Source organism: Anopheles gambiae, chromosome 3, assembly GCF_943734735.2.
Source record: "Anopheles gambiae chromosome 3, idAnoGambNW_F1_1, whole genome shotgun sequence".
Taxonomy (NCBI): Eukaryota; Metazoa; Arthropoda; class Insecta; order Diptera; family Culicidae; genus Anopheles; species Anopheles gambiae.
The window spans coordinates 81,196,395-81,214,534 of record NC_064602.1 but is presented as its reverse complement, the minus strand read 5'-3'; the positions used below and the strand labels follow the sequence as shown (position 1 = coordinate 81,214,534).

The window sequence follows — 18,140 nt, the reverse complement described above, 5'->3', positions numbered from 1 at the left end:
AAAAGGAAAAACAGCAAATTAAAATGTGAAAACACAGCTAGATTGAGTTCAAAACTTACGGTATATGGACGGGATACTTTGGCCCCAGCAGCTTGCTGCCCTCCCAGAAACAGTCCAGCGGCGTGATGATCGCGCACGGTATGATGTTCTCGAAGATCTGCTCGATAAAGTGCGTATCGAAGCTCGGTATGCTGGGCGAGTAGCACATGTCCTTGAGGCTCCACGTGATGTCGTACATGTGCACCGTCACCGAGATCGCTTTCTTCACCACGTCCAGGTGCGTCAGTAGCGCGTTCGGGTGCAGTATCGAGGCGTCCATATCTTTGGGCGTTTGGATTAGCAGCTGGTGCGTGGAGGAGTCCATCTCGCCGAGCGATTTCTGCGTGTAGGCTAGCTCATGCTCGAGCGAACCACCTTCCTGTATCCAGAGCTGATGCACTTTCGAGTGGACCGTGGCCGATTTCAGCCCGACGCAGAACGTGCTGAGTACCAGTATCGCCACGAATAGGACCTTGCCGGCGTGCTTCTGTATCGAACAGCCGAGGTTGTAGAGATAGGACTGGAAGAGGGAGCGCATGTACACTGAGGACCTTCTCCCCCGTGCTTTACCCTGTTGGAAATAGAAGCAGAAAGTGCCGGATTTAGAATAATGTTTTAGAATGTTGAAATGAAAAGATCTTCTCAAAGACTTTCAGAAGACAAAGACTCAACGACCACTAAACCAGAAGCTTTAGAATAAAGTTTTAGAATGTTGAAATTAAAAGATCTTCTCAAAGACTCGCTTAGAATTGGTGAAGAGGACCTAAGGTCCTATGGTATCTTCTCACAGAACTAAACAAGAAGTTAATTCCACTTAACCAGAAGCTTTAAAATAAAGTTTTATAATGTTGAAATTAAAAGATCTTCTCAAAGACTCGCTTAGAATTGGTGAAGAGGTCCTAAGGTCCTATGGTATCTTCTCACAGAACTAAACAAGAAGTTAATTCCACTTAACCAGAAGCTTTAAAATAAAGTTTTATAATGTTGAAATTAAAAGATCTTCTCAAAGACTCGCTTAGAATTGGTGAAGAGGTCCTAAGGTCCTATGGTATCTTCTCACAGAACTAAACAAGAAGTTAATTCCACTTAACCAGAAGCTTTAAAATAAAGTTTTATAATGTTGAAATTAAAAGATCTTCTCAAAGACTCGCTTAGAATTGGTGAAGAGGTCCTAAGGTCCTATGGTATCTTCTCACAGAACTAAACAAGAAGTTAATTCCACTTAACCAGAAGCTTTAGAATAAAGTTTTATAATGTTGAAATTAAAAGATCTTCTCAAAGACTCGCTTAGAATTGGTGAAGAGGTCCTAAGGTCCTATGGTATCTTCTCACAGAACTAAACAAGAAGTTAATTCCACTTAACCAGAAGCTTTAAAATAAAGTTTTATAATGTTGAAATTAAAAGATCTTCTCAAAGACTCGCTTAGAATTGGTGAAGAGGTCCTAAGGTCCTATGGTATCTTCTCACAGAACTAAACAAGAAGTTAATTCCACTTAACCAGAAGCTTTAAAATAAAGTTTTATAATGTTGAAATTAAAAGATCTTCTCAAAGACTCGCTTAGAATTGGTGAAGAGGTCCTAAGGTCCTATGGTATCTTCTCACAGAACTAAACAAGAAGTTAATTCCACTTAACCAGAAGCTTTAGAATAAAGTTTTATAATGTTGAAATTAAAAGATCTTCTCAAAGACTCGCTTAGAATTGGTGAAGAGGACCTAAGGTCCTATGGTATCTTCTCACAGAACTAAACAAGAAGTTAATTCCACTTAACCAGAAGCTTTAGAATAAAGTTTTATAATGTTGAAATTAAAAGATCTTCTCAAAGACTCGCTTAGAATTGGTGAAGAGGACCTAAGGTCCTATGGTATCTTCTCACAGAACTAAACAAGAAGTTAATTCCATTTAACCAGAAGCTTTAGAATAAAGTTTTATAATGTTGAAATTAAAAGATCTTCTCAAAGACTCGCTTAGAATTGGTGAAGAGGACCTAAGGTCATATGGTATCTTCTCACAGAACTAAACAAGAAGTTAATTCCACTTAACCAGAAGCCCCACAACTCAACACCTTCCCATGGGGACACCCAATTGAAGGGCGCCTCGGTCGTGCAGGTTAATTGACTTCTTCACCAGGCACACACTCAAGCGAGAAGTGTAATTGAGCGTTAAAACTGAACTACCGCACATGACGCTTACTACTACTACGCTGATGATGATCACGATGATCATATGCCACCGCAGAGTAGCCCTGGAGAGGTTTCCCACTGTAAAGGTTAAACCGTCTTGCGAAGAGGTAAACTCCTGCGACGGTTTCATGTTGCAACTGCCGCCGTACCGTGATTTTGGTTACTCGACTGGAAAATCATACCGTCCAACAGCACAACTGCTGACCGTCCACCGTCTTCTTACGTCTTCCTGAAAGGGTAACGGGTATCAAGTTTCCCAACAAACGACCCACCAAGACTCAACAACGACCAGGACCAGGGTTACCACAAAAACACCTTCTGTTCTGTCCTGGACATTGGTAGAGGCTTAAAAGTGATGGAAGATCACGAGGATCATCTTCTTTCGATTCCCCCTTAACCGCTTTCATAAAGTCGAACCACAAGTCTCTCGGCAGGCTCACCTCCAGCAGGTAGAATTGCGGGGAGGCGTATTGTGTTACGATTTTGTTTGTGACCACCCAACGAATCACCTTTTTTCTCTCTTTCTCTCTCCTTAGTGAAGCAAACCTTTAAAACCTTCTCTAAGAGCACATGAAGCCTTGCCCGATATTGTTTGTGGTTTTGTGCGACAATCATATGCTCCACCCTGAACGGGTAACATCTGGAAGGCGTGGTGATCTTGATTTGCCGCTGGCAGCTCCGACCGATCAAATCGATCGTGTTGCGTTGTTTTGCAAACAGCTTCCGTAATTTAGTGGGCAAATGCTTCTGTACGATTCGCAAGCACCACACATCACAGGAGGCGCGTAATTCGGTTGACAACAGGAATTTGGGGCCTTCGTTTTTTGGGGCACGCCATATTGTGGACGAGTCAGAGTGAGATCTGATGGACCCCAAATTAAAGAGCTACAAAAAGATCATATTTCGGTGGGACATCAGCACAGGATTTGGGACGTTATGAAGATCACCTGATCTTTCGATCAATACGAAGCAGGCCTACATACCTAGCATAGCATATAGAAGAGTTTCACACGGTCAATTCTTTCCCTATCTTTCGCTCTTTCTTTGGGATTGTAAGCATGGAGGCTCCAAATCGAGCGAATTCGCATCAATGTTGCGCCATCGCCTTCCAAAGAAGGGGGAATCTTCATCATTAAAAGCTCCATCCGCGAACGGACACATTCCTCTGGTGTGGTTCCACCATTTCTGAGATGAAAGGTGAAAAGCCAGACACAGAGAGAGAGAGAGAGTGAAAGAGAAGCAGAAGAAACGCTGCCGACAACGTCTGGGAACATCTTAATTAAAACAAATGTTTACGTCTTAATCTTCCGCCAGCGAGGTGCCGCGGAAATGTGATTTCTCCCCCTAAAACACGACCACGGCCGAACGATCAATCAAAAGGCCGAAGCTTCAGTACCTTACTAGGCACAAACCACCCCACCAGTCTCCACAAATTGAACCCTTGGGAATGGGTTTGGTTGCTCGTTTTGCGCGGCAAAAGGGGGGGGATGAAATGAATCACCCTTTTCGGAGTTTCGCGGTGTGTGCTGGAATTTCAAGGCACTCTTGAAGAAGGGCGGTTGAGGAGTGCAGACGAGCGAGTACTCCTAAAGCTCCTAATGGACCAGCGAGAGAAGGAAGATTAATCGAACGAGCGCCTCAGATGAGATGTCGCATTCAATCGGCCGACTAGCGGGAGAAAGCAAGTGAATGGAATAGATAAGGGGCTACAACCACAGGGTAAGTAAGACATTCGTTTGTAGGAAGAGAGGACAGCCTCTTTACACCGCAACCAAGGCAGGGCAACGCGAGAGTGACGGCGAAATAGGCGAAAGGAAAGCGTCGTCCGCTCCATGATAAAGGGAATGGAACACCGCGGACGATGATCTAACTGTGTGCTCGAGCATTAGGCAGGGGGGAAAGGGTGCACAGAGAAGGTGTAGTGCCTACTCTCTTGGGTGGGTTTTGTAGTTTCCCCTGGGTAAGCGCCGATCTCCGGGAACCGATACCGCACACGGAGGAGTAGAGATTTGTAGCAAACTGGCATTAGATGATGATTCCGATAGACACACAGAAAACTCGGCCATTGTTGTGTCCCATCCCTGATCGGTACGTGAGATGAATGAAGATCCCGAGCCCTTCTTGTTCGTGGCCCTGTTCTCCGCTATCCACACTCCCTCCTTTTCCGATCGGATGTCACCGCTTACGCATTTCCGTTAAGCTATCGATATAAATCAAAGATTAGCGCTCACCGGTTCCACCGGTGCGTGTAGCTAAACATATATATATCGACTCCATCCGCCACACAGGAAACCGGAGCGCCGAGTGGAGAACCCAACTATTTCTCTGGAGATCACAAATAAGCTATGAATGGTTCCTTCGTTTCCGTTCCCATGGTGCATTGCTAGGCGCATAAGGGCAGAGAGGAGCATCCCAAGTGTACCGACCAATGCCAATGACAAACAGCAACCATTGGGGAAAGGGGGGCCTGCACATTCAACACAGTTCCCCTCTAAGTGATGAATGTGTAAAATGCTGTTTATTTGTGTATGCAAACACATAATTACTGTACGGGCCGGGTTTCTGAGGGAGCTTCAGTTGAAATGAAGGGAACGGAGACACGCCAACCGAAGATAGACGAGTTTGGGAAGGAGACAGAAGAGAGCGTTCGGGCGGTCCCGGGGTACACACGCTCGGGAGTAGTAATGGACATTAATTACCAACAATGTATGTGTGTGAGTGCATGTTCGACGCAAACGGCTCATTAACATTGTCTGTTTATGCGCTTTTGTGTGTGGCAACGCTGTGACTGCTAGGGCCAGTCCTAACCATCTTGCCACCATGAACTTTGGGATATTCACGACATACGACAACAGACCCCGTGGGCTGGTCAGTACTTCCAGGAATCTTGCAATGTATGGGACACAGTTTTTAATGAGCTGAGACACAAATTAAGATGTAAATTGTAAGCAGTAGTTAGATTCACTCTAGCATATCCGATGCCATTGATTTCATTGATGTAATGTCTGAAATTGTTTTGTAATTTGAGATTTGAGAAGAAGTCTCAGTACGATCTTGTGACTTCAACTTTCTCTTCTAATGTGAAACGTGTTCTAATGTGAAATTGCTCTAGATGGCTAAGTACCCTCTGATCTTCTCATTGATCTTACAACTTTCCCTTACATTTCCGGTATCTTTGATACGATTTGGACAAGGTTATAGTATGCATTGTAATGTGACATTGCATAAAACGTCTAGCGAGAGATGAAAGAACTCTACAGGAGTCAAAACATAAGCTATACAAACAACCACAAGTCTGACTCGCACTGATCTTTTCATTGATCTTGAGACATTAAATTTCTTCTCGATCTCCATTTCCTTTGATTCGATTCAAGCGAGGCTATTGCCTTCAACTGTGACATTCGGTTAGCAGTAATCTTCCAACAGGTCTCTTCAATTGATTATGTGACCATTAATTGCTCTGCAAGATCACTTATTCTTCCCACACGCCAAGTACGTCTAATTTCACTTTTCGCCCAGAGGGCAAGGCCATGACGCTGTCCGTGTAGTACAGAACGCATAAGACCAAGGAAACATCTGCCCAACAGCCCTAATAAGGCAGACTTTGCTTACACACCCATCCTCATCATCCTCATGATCATCATCACGGGATTGTGTGAATATTCAAAGAATTGTGTAAAACTAACATCCGCTTCTATTTCCATACGTCCCAGCGGTAGTGCGGCAAAGAAAAAGACCGCCTCGCCTCCACAACATTCCTTCCCTTATACCGTGTTTTCATTGCCAGCGACGGTCTGCAAGCGGCATCGGCAATATAGGGCCATAAATCGTGCAATCGTTACACGATGTTTTACGCTTTCAACGACGTTCCGGATGATTGGATGTGACGATGAGGAGCAGCGCAGGCATGCATCTTCGGGCCCTTCGCCGGGTTTTCCGGGATCCGACCCACGTTTGATTGCGGCCACTTCACAGACATAAAGCATAAAATGGCATACCATCTCTCTTCCCTCCACTCCCTGAGCTGCGTGTTTCGAATCTGTCTGCGTAGAAGACAGGCATCTTCTCTCTGACTCGCAAGAGGCATATGTTGCATTTACTTTCTGCAAAGCGGTGCAAAGCCGTCGACTCTTGTAGTGTGACGATTTCTTTTGATGTTGACTCTGCACGTTCGACGCGTTTGTTGTCCCGCTCCGTGCCGAAACATTCTATCGATCGTCGACAAAAGCGACGACTTGCGAAAGAGAGAGAGCGCGAGAGCTCGTAATCCGAGATCTCGAGAAGTTTTTTTTTCCGTTTCCTTCGTTTCCTCTCGCGCATCTAATGACTTCCTTCCTTCCAGGAAGCTACTGCCGTGATCCCTGCCCTTAACTCCGTTTGCGAAGCGCTGCCACCACCACCTCTTGCAGAGTTTGCGATCTTTTCCGTTATCTCTCCATCCGTCGTCTTCGCTTCCCAGCGTGTGATGGATTCTCTAATTTTCCGCTCAAAACAGCTTGTCGAATTGCGAAAACCTCGATCTTCTGCGCGCTTCGCTCTAATCCCAGCCAGGGCATTCCACTGTTGGATGATGCTGCTGGTGAGCCTCTAGCTTCTGAATGTGAAACGAAGTATTCAGGCGATATATCTACCTGCTGTGATAATAAATGATCTTTGCAAATTCCTCTCTTTTTTTTGGTTTAGTTCGTTTGCTAACCTTATCCGTAAAGATCACGCTTCTCTCGGTTGGTAGATCCGAGGGTAGTAGTCGAGAAGGGAGGCTCCACTCTAAATAGAGACATCTGAAACTGATCCACCGATGAGATCAGGCTTTTTGAAAGCGTTTCAAAAGCTCTCTCTCTCTCTTGCTCCCTCTGTACCTCACAGACCACCACGGGGAATAGAGGGTTGTGTCTTTTGTCCGCTTGCTACCCAGCGGCTGATCTTTATGCGCGGCCTCTAAACTTTATCCCAAGGAAACGAGATTTACCTTTCCAGCTATCCTTTGCCTTCTCGCTCACGCTGTATCACTGTACCCATTTGCTCTATCTATCAGTGCAGTGCGATAAAGCGAAATAAAACCCATCACACTCCCCCCCCCCTCCTCTGTCCCGAGATGAGACGCCGGAAAGCTGTGTGTGTGTGTGTGTCTTAGGTCTATAATAATGCTCGCTGGTCTTCAATGTTTTTTTAATGTCCTCCACTTCCCTATTCCACAACTCACTGTTGGCCACCAACGGTGGAGAGTCCTATCGTATAAGCGCTTACAACTCTTTTATGAGCACCAGCGGGAGGTCCGATACCTGTCGCCCGGTGAGTGAACTAGTCCGAAAGCGACTAAGACCTCTCTCACTCTCTCTTCCTCTCGGTCTTATGCATTTAAACATACACTTTTGAGACGACCTTCAGCGGCTGAAGTGAAGGATATCGTGCCGACGACCACCATAGTTGAGTGAAAGACATTCACACAGACTCTAGGTTCTCTATGATGATGGCGAGACACACACACAGCAAGCCGACACACGTGAGCGATAAGACATGAACCGAAAAACCCATTGGGTACGCACGTTAAGCCATTACAGCTTTCCGTGGGGTCTTCTCGACCACCACCAACACCAGGGCCAAGAACGCTTTCCAATTTTACATGGAGACGTACATCCGGTGATTTGAATATCTTTGGGTTGGGTTAGCTTAAGCTATCACCACAAAGCCAAATGGTAATGAGCGCGCTTGTATGTGCCCGATGAGATTGGGCTGGGCTCATCAAACAAGCTTTTCTTCCAGCAATAAACATCGTTTAATTCTGGCGGAAGATGCTCCATACCGGTACGGTTCTAAAGTCCCGGTCGTCCCCGTTACAGCCCGTAGCCGTACGGTTGGGTACTGCTGCCCAAGATTGGATTGGAGATGGGCATTACTTTATGGTTATTGCTGCATTCTTCCAGTCCGTGGGCTTTGCTTGAAGTACCCTTCCAGGAAACGGTGCCATACCACCCAGAGAGCATTGCAGTAGAGGCAGTACCAGCACCACAATCCAAAACCCCGTCAATTGCAGTCTCCACGGGCTTGGATGAAAACATTCCATTATATCCGGGATGGGAGGTGCGTGTTGTAAAGTTGTCCCTTTTTGCCCTTTTTCGGAATGCGTTACTTGTGGTCCTTTTATATATCCGGCACAAGTGGTACACGTATTCCAAGGACCATTTGGGCGAGGTCACGCAAAAGCACAAAACTCTTGCAATCAACACGATCGCCAAGTTTATTGACACACTTTCGCCGGGCCCCGGGTGCACTAGCCCCGAAGGGGATAACCACTTATAAAATCGTTGGCATGTTTTGATTGCACCCTATTGGACGCAAAGACACATACACACACACGTCGAGGGGCTGGTAGCCTTGGCTGAAAAGGTGGGACACGCAAAACGCAGAGCCGTTTTATGAGTGCAGAAAACGGAACGGTTTCCAGAAGGTCGAACGGAATGTGCGGCGATCCCACAACATACCGAAGCTGACATTACGGCAAACAAAACCACCGGGTGGTTGGCTGATCCGCAACGCGTTGCCTCCATGTGACATGGGTCGTCTACAACAAAAGGAGTTGTCCTCGTCCTTGAAATTGGGCGATTGAGCGTACGAAATCCCATCATAAATCCGATTATACCTTAGAAGCTTATCCATTGCAGGTTGCAAAGTTGGACATCTGCAACAAGGACACAACGAAAGCTGAACCCAAAATGCTTTTATCGGAAGGCTCAAAAGAGTAACCCAGTGGAGAAAACAGGATCAAGGGTACAGGGAACGATCGTTGGTGTCGTTAAGAAATACACAACAACGGAATAAATATTTTCAGTCAACCAACATGTTTTCACAAGCTAAAACATCCCCCGGATTGGACCTTGAAACTTTCGAGCCAAACACGCTTAGCTACCGTTATTAAAAGCTTTAATAAACCGTTTTCGATTTGCCCAAGGCCGACCTCCTGAAGACCCGGGGGGGAAACGTTTTACCAAACTTTTACTGCTAATTAATGCAATAGTCGTAATGCAGTCCACCTTTTATTTGGTGTTCGTCCCTTTAAGGCAAAACCCAAAAAACCCGCGCGTACACGTTCTCAACTAAAATCGAAATCCAATCGGCCGAAATGCTTTTGCCCGCCAGCCCGCCGCCGCTACACAAATCATCCGACGGGGACCGCTAATAATTTGTGCTTCGTGAAAACGTTAAACGGAAAATGTACAAAACCGTAAAACCGAACCCTCGTTTGGGGAGAGTGGATAGGGAAGAAGAGCAACGGTGTTCCCCCGCACGTTTGGATGATTTATTGCAAAATTATTGGAAACCCAAAAAAAAAAAACCCCGAAAGGAAATCCAATCTTCGTAGCCATGGAACGCGCACGGGCTCGCGCAAAAGGTCGGACAAGGTTTCGGTAGGTAAATAATGAAAAGGTGTATCCCACAAATGAGGACGATCCTCGTGCAGAAGGCACCGCGCCAGGGGCACGGTTCTGTGGCTTAGAATTAGCTCCCGGAGTAAGAGGAAGAACGAGAACGGTCCAGGTTCTTATGATTTGTTTTCGTTGTACGTTTTTTTTCGGCTCTTTTTTCCACGAAACTTTTGCACAAAATTAGGAGCAGATGTGTGTCCGTCTGGTCTGTATGTCCGGGAGCGGGTTTTCTTCCCTTCTTCTAATGGAGCTGTGGACCCGAGATGGTACCTGCGATGGACGGTGGTTGTTGTTAGTTGCATAAAATCGACACATTCCAACCATTCCTCTATCAGCCCGGTTTGGTCAATTACGTGGAATCATAATGATTGAAATCTCAATCCCTCGAAACGAACCCAATTCTAAGACCACCACCGCACGGCACTAATGAACTCTACGGTTGTGTTCCCCTGGGCTGAAACATTTCAACGATCCTCTTTCCTTCAACGCATGTCTTCATTAAATGTGCTTTTTTGGGAATTTCATAGCTTAAAACCTCAAAACCATCTCACATTCCATCACCCAACAAAAGGCTCAGTGACATTAAATTATGCTCTCGGAGTCCACTCTCCCGCAAACACCCCTGGCTGTACGAGGAGTGGACATTTTTATGTTAATTGATTAAGCATGTTAATATTTACGATCAACCCCCGGCATCATCCCCGCTTCTCCACAGAGATAGCTCTCGATTTCATCGTTGTCGCTAAGGGAAATCAATATCCCGCTCCTCCGTGGGACACATTCCCCGGCGACTCCGGACTCTTCCGCGTAATGATCTTCCCATTTTGTTTTATGCTAAATTAAGAAAGGTAAAGCCATTCTAGACTAGGATTTTAGCTCTGCTTACGCACACGTAATAGGAGAAAGGAAGACCTTGCTGACCACCCAGAGGATTGCTACGAGTTTAAACGAGTGAGAATGACGCGAGATCCTAACTTGGATCGCTCCACTCCAGATCGAAGGCATGATCTTCGCGCGGGGTCTCGCGCAACCTCCATATCATCCCAGAAGGCACACGCAAATTCCATTCGAAGCGTTATGCGAGATGCGTAACGGATTTATTTCACTCTCGCACGTTCCCCCCAAAACCTACAGCAGCGACTACTACTAAACGCACGATATCTCGTGTGCCTTTGATGCTTCAAAACCTCTCGCTCCAAAACCGTGCGCCAGCACAGTTGAAGATGGACTGCGCCCCGGGAGGAGGAGTGTGTTTCGTTTCCACCCTTTTCTTCTGTGCCGCTACACAACAACAACAACACATCATCATCATCCCACCGTTGGCGGCGGCCGCTTCGGAGGACGAGTCTGGACAACTTCATCAAACCATCAACTCTCATCGAGCCGACCCCTTGCTTGCTTCACTATATCTTCGGTGGCCGTTTTTTTTTCTTCTCTCTCTCTCTCGTGTGGCCTGCCCTCTCCGTCGTCATCTTCGCCGGTGGCGGTCGCGAGGTTTTGTGAAGGAAAGTTGATTTGGTTTGGGAAAATTATAGTGAACCGGTTGTTATGCCTTCCCAGGATCCCCCCTTGTCTGTCCCGACTTCCCGTTCCCTTCTCGCTGCTTTGTTCCTGTGTGCGTGTGTGTGTGATCTCTCTTTCTCTCTGTCTCTCTTCTCTTATTATGCCCCCAAGCGTTCCAAAAGGCACGGTGGTATCCACGAGAGCGAGATAAATAAGACGTCGTCAGGTGTGCCCCAGTCGGTCGTCGGCACCCCCCGGAGGAGCCGCACCGATCTCGGCAGTGCGTTGAGCATCCACCCTTATCTTTGATGTCTTTCTTTCGTGTCTCCATCTCTCTCTCTCTCCTTCCTTTTGTACATGTGCGTGCCCGGCGTGTGGCTCTGTGTGGGGTTGTGGTCTTGTATTTTGTGTTTTTTTTCCACCCCGATCTTCTCTGCGGAATCAAATGCTCTTCCCTTTAGAAGGCGAGCTACGCACAGAGCGCAACATAGCGCTGCTGTCTCTTCTGCCCGCCCGGGTGGACTCCCCTTCTGGACGAGTTCCTGGAAATTGTGTCAAATTCTAGGAAATTAAGGAAATTTATGCTTCTTACCTAGCAATTAGCCATCCCAACCCCTTCGACTGCGACTACTCCACCGCCGTGTATTCTACACCCTTTTTCCCATGCGGAGGTTCCCACCAAACACACGCGCGCACAGGGCGAAGTCGACGTGATCATACAACAGCGAAATACAACAAACAGGAGATCAGTTTCAGCTCACACATTTTATCTTGCACGGGCACGTAGTAGGCGATCTTATCGCTTATGCATCATGCGTGTATATCAAGTTCATCATATGTAATATTCAAATGTTCACAGACCTAACCAGCAAAGAGAGACAGAGAGGGACACTTTTGTTCGTTGAAAACATTGTTTCGTTGTACATCCTTGCATCTTCAAATCCTTCCAACATATGCGTGTTTCAAAGTTCCCTGGAAATGAAACCCATCAATAAGAATCTCCTCGACCCTAATTCCTAATGGGACCTTACCCTTGAAGGCTATGAAAGTCAAGCAGGCAACAAAATAGGACCGTTCAATAGAACCTTCAGCAATGTGTCCAGTATCGTCAACAGCTCCGATGAAGACCTTCACAAAGTTAATGAAGTTGACCTGTCACCCTGTCGAAAGATCCCTAAATGCACCCAAGGCTGCAACAGAAAAAGGACCTCCCCCGGGGATAGAAACATCACGATCAGAGTTCTGGCGAAGCCCCTAACCTGACCTAACCTTGCTAAAATGTACGCCCTTCTAGAGATCCTTCTTGCCTTTTTCTCCAGAAATTCATCCAGAGACAGCAACAAGTTCAGAAGGGTAGGAATGCAACCATTTGACAGAGAATTGATTGGGAGACCTTCTCGGGATGCATCCCACACACAAACACACCCTTACTTTCGTGCTGTGAGTAAGTCCGTCCCAACCCGACACACATGTTGCAGCACTCGTCAGGTTCACCTTCTAAGAAGACCGATCTCGGCAGAGGGACAACGATCAAAAAACATCCTGGAACAAAACGTTCAAGAAGCGCTTGCTCCAAATACTCCCAGGTCAAGCCGACAGAGCTGTGCCGCCACCGACGCCGACGGGTACAGCTGTTACGGAAAGTCGGAAGCAACCATTCCCAAAATTTCGTAGAACACAAAAAAAGCGACCCAACACATCCATGCCTCGGATGTCTCGCAGTTAATCGGTTTTTTGCTCGGATGATGATGTCTACACATTTAGGCCTAGCATCACCCGGACGATCGAGATGAAAACGATGTTGTTGATGGTGATGATGATGATGTGGTTTGATGATGTAATCCACCGCAGAGAGAGCTCGATCGAACCACCCGTAAGCAGTACCGAAAGCCTCAAAACATAGACATTAGCGGCGTAGGGTTGGGCGACTCGCGTACGCCCCGACGACGCCCCTAATCGATCCGGGTTACTCTCATCTTCCCGCCCGTCCCCGCGTGCCGCAAGATGTTGGTCGACCACGGGGGTTTTGTTTTTTCTTTCGACTCGCTCGATCCCTAAACTCAGATATCTTAACCACGGCAGGGCCGCATCTTGCCTCTGATCTTGCCTATTCGGGTTGCTCTCTCTCTCTCTTTCTCTGGCGGTGTTCTTCTTTCCCGCATTCTCGCGCCACGGCCGAAAAGATCGCCATAACTAATGTGCGCCTTTGATGGGAAAGAAGCCGTGTTCTTCTTTCTCCTTTGGCGCCTTTCCGCCCTCTTTGGTGTCCGGTTGGTGCCGGTGTCGGCCGCCTTTAAATTATGTTCCGATAATTTCTTAATATAATTTTCTCATTCCTCCTGCACCGCGCGCGCTTTGCGGTCCCATCCAGGGCGGTGTGCAGTACACAACGGGCGACCCCCACCACCCTGGCTTTGCGGTTGGTCGCTCTGGAGATCATAACTTTGGCGGGATTTTACGTGCGTGGCCAACGGTGGTGGGTTGTTTTTCGCATGTGTTTGTGGGCATGCGTGCCCGGCACGACCCACCACCCGGCAGACGGACATCATTCATCCTGGCGTCTCATAATTTTCGGACCACGGGCATAATTATGCACTCGGTCCAAAATTTGGGCTTTGTGGCTGGGGTTTTAGTCTGCAGCAAATGGAACAAAAACCCCAACCGCCAGCCAACCACAGAAAGTGATCGAGAGCGTGCGTTTGCGGTTGAGAAATAAATGTCTCTATTAGGTTTGGTTGTTTTTTTTTTTGTTCCGCTCCCTTCGCTTGGGGATATTACAGGGCAGCGATTCCGGTTGCATGTCGGGTAGGCATTACTGAGGGTATTACTGGAGCTTAAGGAATAAGCAAAACAAAAAAAGGTTGCTTGAAACTGGAACTTCAGAAGTGCCTCAAAATGGTTTCAATTATCATTACTGCGCAGACGACTCAGGTTTGGAGTAATGAAGACGTTTAGAGCGGAAATTAAGGATAGCTGAGCTGGAGGTTTTTTATGTAATGTTACACAAATATTTAGGTACTAATTGGCAAGTCTCTCAATGCTTTGGATTCCAATTCCTATTCCAATTATCCACACACACGATTCTATGCTCTAACGATCACTCACAGGATGCGGGTTCCAGCAGTTGAAATAACATAATCAAGTCCTATATGATCACATTCTACAAAAAAGCGTTGAAATGTGGTCTTAAGTGTGTTGAAAATCATGTAGAAGAAATTGAAAACTGTTGTGATTTTCAGAAAAATGTTAGAACCCCTAAAAAACATTTCAACAATATTAATTCAAATAAAAATATTCCACAGTTTGACTCTCTTGAAACGGAAATTTAGAAATCACTGATGAAGAATTCCGCCGTTAAACTGACCATAGAAACCCCTGTTCAAGCTAATAAACCAACATCAGGCGGAAGTTTATTGAGGTGTTAGCGCGCTTGTTTATTTCCTACCAGCTGATGAACGCCACGCACTTGTTGTTTTTGATGATGACCAGTTGTGCTGATGTTGCTACTGCTGCTGGTGTTGTGGGCGAACATTCACGGGGACGGGACAACACACCGTATGATGCCCCCAAATTTCAAGCGGAAGGGCATTACGGCGATGCATTCTTGTTAAGGAAATGGAGGTTGTAAAATACACAAATTCATTTCACCGACTGTTCCCTGGTTCAAGCGAGCGTGTATGTTTGCTGTCACCAAAAAAAACTAACTGTCAACTGTCTATGGCCCAGATTGAAAGACTTCCAATAAGGGAAGTGTCTCCTCCTGATGGTTTATTAAAATTCATCACCTACACACTTCACCTTTGCCTGCACACCGGATGTGGGCATACAATATGATGATCGTGAGCAAACGAGCTCATTACAGCCGTGATGAGGACGACAACATCCAATTGTCAAAAAAAAAAACGGCGGAGGAATAGCACAACAGATCGCTCGTGTTTTTACACCAAACAATAAACAAGCAGCTGGGGCTTTACAATTATTTTTTGTACAAAACCAAGCAAAACCGAAAACAGCGCACCGATCGTTTCCTGATTTCGTTTCCATCAACGTCGGATGTATATAAATAGAGCTTGCATGGGGGGAGATTTGAGAAGGTTCACCATGACAGCGAGAGGATTTTTCCGACACCGCAGAAGAAGGGGATGCGAGAGAGACTAATGAATGTGTCATGTCGAGATTGATTGAAGATTCTCACATTTCTCCTGGTAGTGGAGTGAAATCGATAGCAACTGCAATAGCATCTCGAGATCCACGGTTGAATAGTTGCTCTTCCTTCCTGTGTTCTAAACCGCACCCGGGAACGTGAAGAAAGTACACTTGGCATAGCAAGCACACGTGGTAACAGTGTGGATTGCATGCGGGCACACTGTGTTTGCCTCAACTCTTCCTCTTCACGGGAGGAGAACAACTCTGCGCGTTAGTAATTATGCTTCGCAGTAGCCCCGTGACAGAGGAATAAAGGGATGCAATCTTATTCTTCTGCCCTTCCGGGCTTCATGCCACCGCGTCCAATCCAATTTTTTTGGGGAAGCTGGCTGGAGATGGTGGTGAGTTTCATCATTAAGCGATGAGCATGCGATTTGTTACAATGTAACGCTGGCAGGCAGGCAGGCACAGTCGTCCAGCAAGATGTTGCTCCCCCTGTGCGAGCTGCGGAAAGGAAGCAGAGCCACACAGAGCAGGGAAAAACCCGCTCATCTCCACGTCAGTCAAACCATTTGCTTCTTGGGCTGCTTGTTCGCCCTTTCTTTCTAGGGATCGAGAATCATAAACAAAACGAAAAAAAAACACCGTTAAAAAGGGTTTACGCGAAACGCGAGACGCTTATCTACGGTCCTTGTCTGATTTGTGTGTGTGGTGGGCATTTAGAATAGTTTTTTTTTTTCGCTCAACAGTCTTGTCGCCCCAAGACTGAAGCGAGAACGAACAAGAAATAAATATAAACGTATCCAGCGCGTATGATAAAGCGGTGTGTGTCCCTCTCTTCGTCGGAGGATCGCGTGCGTGCGTCTTGGCGTGTGTGTGTGTGTGTGGGCTGCCAAACAACATGCGCGCCGCCACACGACAATGTTAGAGCATAGCTTTCCACATACCACCGCCACCACCACCACTGCCGCATGCGATCGACAACCCACACCCACAACCATTGGGTGAGTGGGATTATGCTCTTTTCTGTTTTGGGATCATTTTTCTTTTTTACCTCTTTCACTCGCGGGGAGGTTTTTTTTTTTTGGGGAAAGATTTATTGTTCAGAGCCAAACCAGCATCCCCCCGTTTACGCAGTTTAGATGTTTGCTCTTCCCCCCGCAACAGCAGCTAGGGAAGGGAGGAAGATCAACCGATGACTTACTTCCATTTATTTTCATTTGGACGTTTGGACGGAGTGTTCCCTCTCCCTCAGCTTTTTTTTGTTTCGCCTCTAAGTCAAATCGGTCGTGGGATTAGAGCATTTGGAATCACAAACATTTTATTAGATCAACACAGCAACCCGCGGGGGGAGGGAAGGAGAACCGGAATATATCGACAGTCCAACAAGCGACACGGTCACCAAAAAACTACAATGTATTGTCGATCGCACACAACAAAGGGAGGAGGGAGGCAAAGGACACACCAAAGTAAGACATAAACACGGTTGGCCGGCTCGGCTAGCCAAAACCATACTTTACGGCCAAGCCACCCATGAAACACGCGCCGCTTGCTGCCATCGATCTTTGCGCGATCGGATGACAGCGGCCAAATCTGTCTCTGTCTGTGCTTGTGTGTGTGTGTGGCTATAAATTGGATACAGAAAACGGGGGAAGGAAAGGGAGCAGCACCGAAACATGAACAAACGAACGAACAACCAACGGGCGGGCTAGGCTATAAGGGGGTATAAGGTTTCCCGAACATCGATGCTCACCCATTTCGGCCCACACCTTTTTACACAACCCGGCTGGGGACCCAATTGAATGCGCCCATTTCGCCGGATTAGCAGCACAGGGGGCACAAGAGGGAAGAGGATTTTCCAATTCCAATTTCCGGTAGAATGTAGCTGTGAGGGAACGCAGACCACAGCAGAGTTGGGGTGACGACCACACGCAAAACCCTTCTTCCTCATCCTGTGCGAGCCACTGCTCGCGCTAGCCCATAAATTATGACACATTTAATCTGTTACCCATCAGTGGAGCCAGTTATTTATTGGAGCTACAAACACATACACACACTGCCATGTTGGAGTCTCTTAGCTGGCCACACAGCAGAGTGTGTGCACCACCAGATAAGCCTGCACACACAGCTAGCGAGGAAGGTTGGAGGGAGGAATTTTCTTATTTTCTTGAAGCTTGATTGCATCCCCGGGCGCGCTTTTTGGGCGGTGAGACACATTTTCCCTATCGGCGACCTAGCGTTGCAAGAGATAATTTATGGCCCAGATGCACAGATTAATGCGAGCCGCTCTGTAATCGAGGGAAAAGTCGTCGATAGTGTACCCAGTTGCTCCTGGAGTTGTCAAGAATAATGATATTATATTAGTTTAAAGCTATGCTTTATGTAATATGCCAAGTTAAGCCCGTTTGCATGCTTCTAATCAAAATTCGAGCACAATTACTGCAGTTATTATACAATTCGAGTACAATTACTGCAGTTATCATAAAAATCGAGCTAAATTATTGCAGTTACGATAAAATTCGATCAACGTTATTGCAGTTTTATTGCAGTTACTAAGTAGCATGCAATGCAGCTTGTAATAATCGTTTTGAAGCTGAATTCTCCATAAAAATGAGATTTTTTTCAGAGAACTGTGATGTAAGAATAATAATTAAATGAAATTCAATGTCGAATATAAACTCCTGCTTATTCAATAAAGAAATCTTGGCTCCAATTGAACTCCTCCCTCAGTTGCCTAACAGTGTTGTTCCTACTTCTCTTCCTCTAGGCGCCAGACAGACGGTAAACCACTCTCGCACACGCAAAAGCCTACCTCCCTCCCCATCCGCACACCACACAAAACGAT

At 46.5% G+C, this 18,140-nt stretch overlaps 1 protein-coding gene across 2 annotated transcripts in view; it reads right to left on the bottom strand.

Annotated features, from left to right (window-relative positions):
* Positions 1-18,140, bottom strand: part of LOC1278302 (protein patched) — a 42,920-nt gene that overhangs the window by 6,308 nt on the left and 18,472 nt on the right. For both annotated transcript variants that reach the window (XM_061656278.1, XM_061656279.1), the window contains one exon: positions 60-610. In XM_061656278.1, the coding sequence (XP_061512262.1) occupies positions 60-610 (551 nt within the window). The remainder of the gene's footprint in view (positions 1-59; positions 611-18,140) is intronic.